Genomic DNA, 11,624 nt, shown 5'->3' with positions numbered 1-11,624 from the left:
GAGAGAGAGAGAGAGAGAGAGAGAGAGAGAGAGAGAGAAAAATCAATTCGAGTCAGCAAAGGGAAAACTCATTCCTATTAATTGGAAAAATACCGTTACTTTTCAACACTATACCTTCTCGTCTTTCTTCTTGAGATCCTGTTTCATTATCGCTATTTGCTCCTCCAGACTTTTCAAAATGAACATCTGCTCCAATTCTTTGTTCAACGCGTCGATTTGATTGTTCTTCTCCTCCAACTCTTTGGTCAGATTGGCCACCATTTCCTCGCAATTATTCAATTTGTTCATCAAATCTTCGATATCGATGTATTCAGGCACAGTGACCGTCTCGACCACTTTCACTTCCCTCGGCTCCTCTATCTCTTTTATCTTTTTTTCGCACTGGGCCAACGCGCGTTTCAAATCGGCCACTTCGGCCTTAAGGCTCTCGTTCTCGGAGCGCAGATCTTCGCAGCTTTTCGAGATGGACACCAACGTCTCGACTGGCTCCCCTTTCATGAGGTCACGAAGCTTCGCCCTTAGACGATGTATCGCCGGGCAGCTGACGTCCTCCTCGATCCGCGCCAATTTCAACTTCAATTCCGATATCGTGTCTCGCAATCTGTCGAGAAAGGGCGAAAAAAGTTCCTTTGACACTTTTAGAAAAAATTATGGGGTACGAGGTTTTATTTTTTTTAAAAGTTTCAGCTCTAAAGTTTTATGATTCAGCTTGTTTTGATTCAGAGTGAGAGTTTAATTTCTAGATCGTTTCGAAAGACAGTGAATTTTACTTGTATCCGAAAGAGATGGAGAAATAAAATGTTAATATGATAATATTTGATTTTGGAAAAAATATCGAGCGTTTTCAAGTTTTACTACATGCTAAGAGATCAGCTATCCTGGATCATTTAAAAAGAAAAATTAAATTGATATTTTTATTAGTTTCTAAAACAGGTTATAATATTTTCGTATATTTCCATCAATTATTGTAAATAAATTTGAATATTAAAAAGAAATAAAAACACAGATTGCGAATAAAAAACGATAAATCTATTTAGAGAAATGTTAGCAATAAAATATCGAATATTAACGAACAATATAAGAATGATTACATTCACAAGCTAAGCTTTGAGATCAAGTGTCTTACATAATCTAATCCATAAATAAATTATACAAACATTTAAGAATGAATCAAACAAGATTTATCGAGAACGTTGTGCGAATACACCAAAGAAAGATTTTAACAATACTTATGAAAAAACATTGGAATATTCATTAATTAATTAACTCTTCAAATATATATATATATAACATATATACGCCGTACGCATTACTAGAAAATTATAAAATATTAAAGAAATCTGACTGAAATCACGTTTTAATTTCTTTCGCATCTAAATTTCTTTTAAACAAACACAAATACTTCTGCCGATTTATTTGCAAATTCGTCCGAAACGCATCACCCTGTATCGCGTCGTCGTTTTCCTAATAATTCGCCGACCGGAATAGGAAACGATTAAACGAGATCTACGAGGTTTACGAGGGAGAGAAAGTGGCAAGCAGTACTCTTTCTTTTCAAGCGCGAAACGCTCCCTAAAATATCTCATCTTCTCCCTGAGGAAGAAAATCGTGGCGCCAGGATCGTCGCAACAGTCTCGTTCGGCGAGAGTTTCCTCCAGATCCCTCACTTTATCTTCGAGCGCCGCGTTTGCATTTTGCAGCCTTTCGATTTCTTCCCGGGAGTGCACCAGCAGTGGATCGGGCTTCAATATCTCATCCGCATTTACACCTACACAAAAACACATCTAATCTTTAGGAACATTCGGAACAGTGCACGTGCACACCTCGATATACAGCTCCAAGAAAGAGCTCTCTGAATTTTCAACCGAAAATCCTTGAAGCGAGAAAGTCTTCGGATCTACCGTTCGAAGAAACGGTTTGTATCGCTATTACTAGCGGATGTGTAGGATAAATGTGTGATAATCTATACGATATATAGAAGAAATTGTGTAAATAGCATCGAAAAGAATGATGGAAGCGAGAGATTACCACACTTTTGAAGGAGATAGGAGAGAAAGACGTAAGAATAATTATTTATTCTAATCGACGTTACTTTTTTATTCTTTTGGGAGAATTTTTTGAATTTTTTCCTCTTTTTAAATAATAATTCCATCGTACAGAATATGATCGTACAATTTTCTTGTCGATCACTTTCGAGTTCAAAATGATATCTATAAAAATATTCCGCTCATAATTCCGCACATTGCTCATAAATCCCCGTAACGATCTTAATATTCATTTCGAGGCATTAATTTGCATTGTCGACAACATGGGAACAATTTCGAGCTAATCAAATTAAACGAGACACCCGGTGTGTATAATTTCACCCGTTCTGCTTTTTGCAGCGCTAATTGCACGGAACGACTACCCCCTACTAAACGACTAATTCATAAGGGAACGAGGAGAAACTCGAACGAAAGGGTATCCGTACAGAATTCCAATTAATCAATTTCGCGCGAGCCACCTGCTAGTCGAAGCAGAGAGAGAAGAAAGGAAAAGAGAAGAGAGAAAGAGAGATAGGGAGAGAATGGGAAAGATACGAAATATCATACATCGATACCGAATGTCTGGAGGGTTTGTTTCAGAGACCTATTTTCGCTCTCGAGCTGAAGTCTTTCCATTCGCCACTTCTTCATCTGACACTTCATTATCGTGAGCTTCCTCAGGGCAAACGAGAGGTCCTGGATCTCCGACTCTTTGGAAGTGTCTTTGAAGGGATTGTAACTGCAGCAACAGCAAGGCTCGTTCGGGAAATCGGCCGATTCCAACGACGCCATTATCCGGCTAATCTTTTCGAGTTTTTCAACGTAATTGCAAACCGAGACGAGAATTTTAAGATCGATCTGTACCTACAAGAAGGAAACGTGGAGTTCAGAAGCCGAGGGAAACTCGATGAAAAAAGAAATGCTCGGTCGTTAAAGGAATTTTAATATATAGATTGATTTATTTTAAGTTAGTTAAACAATTATTTCCTCCCCCCTCGAGTTATCTACCACTCGAATAATTTCTTTTATTTTAATTCTACGATTTCAGTTATTTAGGATTAATTTATAATAAACGTATCGAACAAGATCATTCGATGCAATGTATATAAAAAATTATAAATTAAATTCATCGTAAATAACATTTTAACATTCAATTTCACGCGTCTAAATATCGTCTAAAATAACGGGTTCGTATTTAATCTTACAACGCTCGTTCGCGGCAAGTTTCTTCACGAGGGATAATGGCCAAACATTGTTAAAAAAAAAAAAAAAAAAAAAAAAAAACGGCAAGAAAGATAAACGCTTTGACTTGAATAAAATACATAATTCATAAGTCCGTTCATAAAGGAACGTAACCGCGGCTGAAAGGGCTATGAATTCGCATCAAGGCCATTATCAACGGTTACGGTACAAGACTTGCCACTTTTAAAGGAACGTAAAACCGCGTTTGGGCATTCGAACGATCGGTGTCCTTACTTCGTTCCCGATCCTCTAAATTCCCATTCCATCCATTCGCCTTATCATATTTTTACAGGTTATCCGTAACGTAACTGTTCCTCGGCCGCAAATCGCGACGAGTCATCGATGTAAGCGAATTTATCGGTCGTAAACCGATTATAGACAGTCCGTCGCGCCTAAGCGCGAAACTGCCCCAACGCAGGACAAAACATTTAGCCTGGATACGTGTATACGCGAAAGAGGAAGCCAGGTTAGGGTGATGTATATTTCACAGCGGCAGTCACACTTTTGCTGCCACACGACCGCGGTCATCGATGAAGATCGATAATCTGATTTAACGTCAGACCGGTCTGTTTTATTGGGGCCGCGTAAATAAATTCGTTCAAATCTCGATGACGGTTAGGTACGATAACGTTTTTCATTCACCGATATTATTTATTTATTGGGAAACTGGTTCGGTGTGCGAGCACGATTTACGATTACTTCCATGATTTTTAAATTATAGGACATCGGCCAAAAAATATTTTCTTTTGCATGCGATTGATTATTCGTCATTCTTTTTCATAATCTAATAATTTGATTAGATACATTTTGGATTGTTCTTCGTCGAGCGAATATCTGAATCAATGAACTGTTAATCCTTTAAATGCCAGAACAACGAACAGATCCTGTTTTATTTTTATCATTACTTACGAATTTTGAAAGAAAAAAAAAAAAAAAAAGATACAGAATTTCATTTATTGTATTTAGTATATTTACTTATAGTAATTGAGAATGCTTTAATATTCTCTCATTAATTTTTAAACGCGTTATATTTACATATTCTCGTTTCCCCAAATTAGATTTATATTCATATCCTCGATAAATTTATGAAAATTTCGTCCAAACCCAATGAAATATCTTTTTTAATCAATTCGAGCAGATTGGTTCAGGAATTTCTGCGAATCCTGCCGGTATCTAAGCATTAACGTTGCACACGTTTCCGAGAGAGATCTAATTACAGTTGCGTTATTAAAATACATTCCGTTTGTATGCAACTCGTCGACCGAGCTCATCTTTCGAAACGCGAAAACTGGGAGTCCCTTTCCGCCATTTCCGCTTTATACATCCGATACAAGCGATACAGGGAGACGTCGTGGATGTAATTAAAAGGGCGCGGAGGGGAAAGCTTTCTTTCCGGAAAGTTGTCTCGTTAAAAAGGGAATCGTTGGTCCACGACTAGACTAGCAGTTACTTATCATCCAGAGATTTGGCGAAAAGTTTCGAAAGAAACCGGAAACTTTCGAATCGTATCCCCATCCGTGGAGTTCCGCCATGTTCGCGTAATTAAATTAGGGGAGAGGCCTCCGTTAGAATTTCGTTATTAAAGCCTCGATATTAACTTTTACATATTTATTATAAAACTTGGATGAAACTTCCGGAGAAAAAAAAAAAAACTTGGATGAAACGAACGACGATTCCGTTTTGTCATGATTAGTTTCGTAGAGAGAACTCTGTATACTGAACGCGGAGAGGAGGGATATAAAGATGTTCGATCTTTCGAGAAGTTGAACAATTTATATTAATTCTCTTGAATTGCCAATAAACGCGAGGAATCGAAGAGGCGATTATTGATAATGATACGCTGTATTAAAAGTTTTGAATAATCACTTGGATGGGTATACATATATATATATATATATTTTAAGACTTTCGATTAAACGACATTTCAAAGGTTAAAACGAGCAGAGAATTCTTTTAAAGTATGAAGATAGTTTTTCTGAGTGGAAATGTCAATTTGATTGTTAAATCGTTCGATTAATTTATTATTAATGATTATTTTAAAATTAGTAAAATTATTTTATTAAACGTATTTCTCTTCGAGTAATGTCAATAATTAATTTTGTTATATATTTTTTAATTAACAAGTTGATATATAACAAGAACTGGCTACTAAAACGAATCATCGATATGCGTTAAACTCTCGTGTAAAAGTTAGTTCACAGCTACGAAACTTTTGATTCACGTTCAATTTAAACGATTGATAATTGAATTACAATTCACCAACTCTCGTTAAGAATATTATATTGGATGTTCCAATTTTAAGAAACTTATACAACGATACGAAAGTTTTCCAACAATTGCAAAGAGATTTATCTTCGGTTCAATTACTTATACTCGTAAATTTATTACACGAGAGTATCTTTTTAATTAAATCTGCAAAGTGAAAATTTAGAAAATTTAAAACAGTGTAGCAAAACTAATATTTGACATTACATTAAAAAAGAAAAAAAAGATTAAATCTAGATAAATATAATTATCAATACAAATGCATGCTCTGTATTTAAAATTTATGATAATTTTATTCAAGAAATTTATCATAAATAAATTTATCCTTGTAAAAATTTGTTATTATTCTATTCTTTACCTACTTTTTAATAATAATACGTTTATCTTAGATAAATTGACAATGAAATCTTTCAGCATTTTATAAAAATTTAATCTAATGTTTATATAAATATATTGAAATATATTCTGTTCATATATATATATCATGTGAATAATATTTATTTTATTTATTAAAAAAAATTAAAAAAAGAATTAAAAAATATATATATGTACAAAATATTATTCTATAATTTATTCTAAACAAAAGACATGCATCATTTCTACGACCTGAAACTACAAATATATGTCAAATGAATTTTCAGTGACGTAACCACAAACATTCAAACCATAAAATTTTTTCAAAAGTTCCGTAAAAATGTAATATGCTTCAAGAAAAATGAAAATTTCATTCAGAGGATGAAAATTTTATGTAAAGATGCAATAAATTTAATAATTCTTTCTGGCATTTGAAATATCTTTTTACTGCAATTATATTTAAATCTGCAAAAAAAAGTTTAACAAATGTTCGTGCAGAGATTTCAAGGTACAATATCGTATAACTAATATCAAAATAATTATATCATTTAATTTTCCATACACGAAGATTAACCTAGAAAATTAATTAAAAATTCTCAATATAAGTTCTTAGAATCCATACCATTATTCATACGATTTATTAACGCAAATAATGAATTAATTCGAATATTATACCAATTTGCAAAGATCATTAATTAATCCTGCAACGATACATTCAAGTATTTCACAAGGATGTTCATTTTCATATTATATTCTCCCAAAATAGTTACAAATATAAAATTTATTTAACAATGCTTCAAATACGTTAATCGTCCAAAATTATTGAATATATTATTAAATTTTTAACAGTTTCAACATAAAACACTATACTATATTGTTTAAATGCTATACTATTTAATTACAAATAAGGAATAGAATCATTGCAGGATTAATTTGATCAAATATCTCAATTTGATTTACCACATAAATTATACACATTTATTGTTATTGCAACTTTCAGCACTCCCGATTCCTTTTTCAATCAAAGATAAAATCATTCTAACGCAAACAACTCTTATCCAACCGAATTACAAACAATTATCTCCTATCCCTATTAAAAAAAAAAAATAATAATAAATCGAACATTTCGATCTGCCTGACCGATACTCGAGAATCTAACAACAAAGATGAACGAATTTCTCGACAATTGCCACTCGATCGAGCAAACTGGCGATGACGTGTTCAAAGACAAAACGAGGATAGCGGAAGTAGCTGCTGCCACGTTGTGCAGATTGAACAGCATAATGAAGCAGATGAAAGACTGGCGGGACGATCGCATGAAATTGCGATCCAACATATGGCGTTTGAAGCTGGCGTTACGCGTTGCTGGAAGGGAGACGGACGGCAGTGTCCACGCTGACCCATTGATCGAGCAACAGAAAGAGGAAATCAAACGACTGGAGACGACCAACAGGGAATTGAAGAAGGAGATTGCCAATATTAAATCGAGTCTGCTCAGTAAAGGGTACGTGACGCAGGAAACGGATTGGAAATCCGACGACAAGCTCGTGGAAGTTGAGCAGGAGTATTTGATGGAGAGGGAACGTTTGAACAACGAGATCCAGTATCTGAAAAGTCGGTTGAACGAGGTCGAGGAGGGTCATGTACACAGTTCGGAAGTGGAACACTTAAAATGCAAGCTGAAGCACTTCATGATGGTCGACTACACTATGGAGATTATATTCACCGATATAGTTAACAAAGTGGCCGAGACCATAGCGAATTTGTCCGAGGAGTTGGTGAACGTGAACGAACGTTTGCACAAGTCCCAAATGAGGAACGACAATCTTTACGTGGAGATCGATAAGTTGAAAGCGATGCTCAGATTCAAGAACGGCAACCTAATGGATTACCAGAGGAGGATAGTCGAGCTGGACAATGTGACGAAACGTTTGAAAACGGAAGTGAACAAGTTCAAGGTTAATTACGACGAGAGCTCGTGGAGCATCGGGTCGAGCAATTTGAAAAACGTGGAACGTTTCGTCAACGACTTGAAGTACAAGTTGAGGAACGATCACGAGGCTCTGCTTGGCGGCGGCGATCCGTATTGTTTCATGTACATTCAGAAAATCATCGAGTTGCGGATCAATTTGCGACAATTGCACATCGATTTGGCAAAATCGATCGGCAAGGAGCACAGGACCTCGGGGAAATTGATGGAGCACAACGAATACATGAAACAGCTTTCCAAGTTGGACTCGATATTGAAAGAGATCAACAACGAGATCGACAAGTTGAAGAGCAATCACGTGAAAAGGCATTATAAAATCGGCGATTCCGAGGGTCTCGAGTATTTGAATAAAATAGTCGAGCTCGAGGCGATAATCGAGGAGATACAATCGGCGATGAACAGGTTGAATCGTTGCTCGAAAGGGAAGTCGAACGAGTCGAAGGACATAGAAAAATTGGAGGAATTCGTCGGTAGAGTGTGTCACGAGATCAAGCAATTGGAAGTGATCGTGGTATCGAGCGATCGTTTGAGCGTGTTCAAGAGGATCGACCAGCTCGAGGAGTCGATCGTTCGGTTGAAGACTGAATTGAGCAATAAGGAGGCGCACATGACCGACCTCGACCAGGAATTAGTGGACACGGACAGTATGTTGAAACAGAAAATGGTGGCGTTGCAGGACGCGCGCCACGAGATCACGATACTGATACAGGAGAACAAAGTGTTGAAGGAGAAGACGAACGTGATGGAGGAGAAGACGTCGGAGCTTCAATGCGAACACGACGACGTGAAGAAGGAGTTGGAACAGCTGCAATACGTGAAACACGAGGCAAATTTAACGAAGAAGAAATTACAAAATCTTCAGGGCGACAAAGAGGAGTTGTTGAACGAAATGCAGAAAATTCGCGACGCCCTGAACAAGAAAAACGAGGAGACGAAGATCGTTCTTGCCGAAAAGAATACAATGGAGAGGGTGTTCAACGTGAAAATCGCGGATTTGTCGAAGAATCTTCAGATCAGTTCGAAGGAGAATGAAAAATTACAGAATAAGGTGAACGAATTGGAACGGATGAAATATAGGCGGGAAGCGTCGAACGTCGAGAAGGAGAACGAGAGCGCGAGACGGCTTAAGGACATAACGGAGAAGATGAACAACGAGATACAATTGTTGAAGGTAAACTTGAAAATTTCGAAGGAGGATTTCAATCAAGCGAATCGAGAGATCGCCGATTTAAAAATTAAATTGGAACATTTATCCGATGAAAAGACGAAGTTGGAGTCGAGCGTTGCTCAGTTAGAATCGAAGAAGGAGATACTGGTGTATCAATTGGCCGCCGAGAAAACTACCGCCGAGGAGAGGCTGAAAGAGATCACCAAGTTGAAATCAGATTACGTCGAATTAGACGTGGAGAAGGTGAATCTGAAAATGGAGAAGGAACAACTGAACGCGAATTTCACGAATTTGAAGGTGGAGAAGGAACAGATAGAGAAATCTTTAGAATTGGTTCAAAGCAAGTGTTCCGTGTTCGAAAGTAAAATTGACAAATATAAGTGCGAGCGCAACAATCTGCTCGAAGAAGTGAGAAATCTTAAGGTGACCAAGGAAACTTTAACCATCAAATTGGAAGAGACGAAGTCGCAGTTGGACGGAACTGGAGATAAGATAAGGCAATTAGACGTTGAAAATTCGAAACTTCACATTGACCTGAACGAATTAACTGTGAAGAAGACGAACCTTGAACAAGCTTTCGAAACCCGTGAACAAACGCTTTTGTCGGAGAACCACGACCTCGCAACGCGTGTTAACAAATTGGACGAGGAAAACCAGACGTTGAAGAATCAATTGAAGGAATGTAAAACGACAAACGAATATTCCAACGTCGAGTTGAGTAAACTTAAGACGGAATATGATAACGTGAAATTGGAAAATACGACTCAATTGGACGAGTTAAAGCAATGCAATGAGATGTTGAAGGAAATGAACAACGAGTTGAAAATGAAACTGAATGAAATTCACAGCGAGTACAGAATATTAGAGAATCAGTTGAAGATCTTGGAATTGATGAATACCACGTTGAAGAAGGAGAAAGAATTATTGGAAAAAGAATACATGAACACTCTGCAGAAATTGAAAATGGAGAGATTGGAGAAGGAAGGAATCACGTCGGGCAGCGAATCAGTTTCTACCGAGCAAAACGAAGATATGGGAAAATTTGAGAAACGCCTGAAAAAGGAAAAGATACCGGAGAAAGAAGTAATAAAGAAATTGATATTGGAAAATGAATCGTTGAAATTCGAAATATTAAATTTGAAGAGTCAAAACTATGAAATTAAAACGCAATTGACTCAAACGAAGGAAGAGATTCAAAGGCAAAAGTCGAATGCCGTGGAAAAAAAGACGAATGAAACGACGATTAAACCTATCTCGAACAAGTTGGAGATAGTGAATCTTTATTACAAAGAGATTAACAGTTATTCGTCTCGTGGTTTGAAGAATACAGAGGCGGTGACGCACATAGACCAATCGAGTTTATGCCTGTATGAGGGTATGAATCGTGGATCGGACCTAGAGATCGAAAAACTACTGGAAATAATGAACAAATTGAAAGTGGAGAACATTGCCTTGAGAATGGAAGTGAACTCTTTGAGATGCAACTTGATTATTAATTTCTCTGAAGAAGAGAAGAAGAAGAAAGACCTACGAATAGCCACGGATGAGATTCAAGCATTGAAATCGGAATTGAAGAAACTGAGGGACGAAAGAGAATCGTTGCGGATTAAATTCAATACAACTAATGCGAAATTGGATCTGTTAGAATCTGAGAAAGCTGCTTTGAAGAATGAACTGTATACTATAAGAAATATTAATTCCGATTTTAAACAAAAGATAAGCGATTTAAACAGCACTTACCAAAAAACGAAGGAGAAGAATTTAGTATTCGAGAATTGTATCGTGAAGGCAATTAAAAAGATAGAGAAATATACTTTATGCGATAATATGCAAATCAAAGGTAATAACGAATTGAAGATACTTTTGAAGAAATACATATCAAACGAAGAAATTTTGCAATCCATTGAACAAAGAATAGATATAGAAACGACATGAATTTTCTGACAATGAATATCGATAAAATTAATTTGTATTAAAGTGAATTAAATTACAATAAATATGAAAATTTAGAAAGAAAAGAGCAGAAATGTAATAACTAATATTTAAAATGAGCTTAAAAAAATTTTCAAATTTTAATAACTTTATCAAACAGATTAATAAAATATAATTTCTTAAATATTAAATTTACGAGTTCCTAATCTAATAATTAATCACTTAAATCTCTAATATAACAAGACTCTAATATAAGCTGCACTGATATAGTTCCGTGACGCTTTTAAATTGGTAAAAAAAGTTTTGAAGAATCTCGCAAGTTTCGTGAGAGAAACTTCAAGGTCCAATTAGTTTAATTACCAATTTATTTCGAAAAGTATCTTCGAACATCGTTCTGATAAAAGATGAATGTAACAAATTTATAAATATTAATTAAAATGATTATGTACCAATCAACCTNAAATATATATATATATATATATATATATATATATATATACATACACAAATACTCATATATATTAATTTAATAGATAATAAAAATTAAAAATTATTTGATTAAAACAAATCAAAAATTAAAAATTAAAAAAAATTCAAATTTAAAAAAAAAATAAAAAAAAATAATAAATAGAATAATAAAATAAAACCG

General features: G+C 35.5%; 3 protein-coding genes across 4 annotated transcripts in view; 1 reads left to right on the top strand and 2 right to left on the bottom strand.

Annotated features, from left to right (window-relative positions):
• LOC102681323 (protein MLP1-like) overlaps positions 1-2,764 on the bottom strand; it is a 10,720-nt gene extending 7,956 nt beyond the window's left edge. Inside the window, exons 1-3 of one of the 2 annotated variants that reach the window (XM_031509074.1) lie at positions 2,629-2,764; positions 1,546-1,768; positions 115-601 (exon numbers count right to left, since the gene is read on the bottom strand). In XM_031509074.1, the coding sequence (XP_031364934.1) occupies positions 115-601; positions 1,546-1,586 (528 nt within the window). In that variant the 5' untranslated portion in view covers positions 1,587-1,768; positions 2,629-2,764. Of the gene's footprint in view, positions 1-114; positions 602-1,545; positions 2,083-2,628 lie in introns of those variants that run through there. The other variant, XM_031509073.1, reaches the window with a different exon arrangement.
• Positions 2,162-11,624, bottom strand: part of LOC116185198 — a 10,746-nt gene continuing 1,283 nt past the window's right edge. The window contains exon 2 of the mRNA XM_031509075.1: positions 2,162-2,888. Within this exon, the coding sequence (XP_031364935.1) occupies positions 2,586-2,816 (231 nt within the window). The 5' untranslated portion in view covers positions 2,817-2,888 and the 3' untranslated portion in view covers positions 2,162-2,585. The remainder of the gene's footprint in view (positions 2,889-11,624) is intronic.
• On the top strand, positions 7,052-10,978 carry LOC102670705 (coiled-coil domain-containing protein 39-like). Its single transcript, XM_006612764.2, has one exon. The coding sequence runs from the start codon at positions 7,052-7,054 to the stop codon at positions 10,976-10,978; it is 3,927 nt and encodes a 1,308-aa protein (XP_006612827.1).

The sequence above is a fragment of the Apis dorsata genome, unplaced genomic scaffold, assembly GCF_000469605.1.
Source record: "Apis dorsata unplaced genomic scaffold, Apis dorsata 1.3 scaffold_126, whole genome shotgun sequence".
In the NCBI taxonomy this organism is placed as follows: Eukaryota; Metazoa; Arthropoda; class Insecta; order Hymenoptera; family Apidae; genus Apis; species Apis dorsata.
The sequence above is the reverse complement of the archived record's forward strand: the minus strand, read 5'-3'. Positions and strand labels throughout refer to the sequence as shown.

Bases quoted from the DNA above. Each gene is read 5' to 3' on its own strand.
- LOC102670705 (XM_006612764.2), top strand. From the start codon at position 7,052: ATGAACGAATTTCTCGACAATTGCCACTCGATCGAGCAAACTGGCGAT.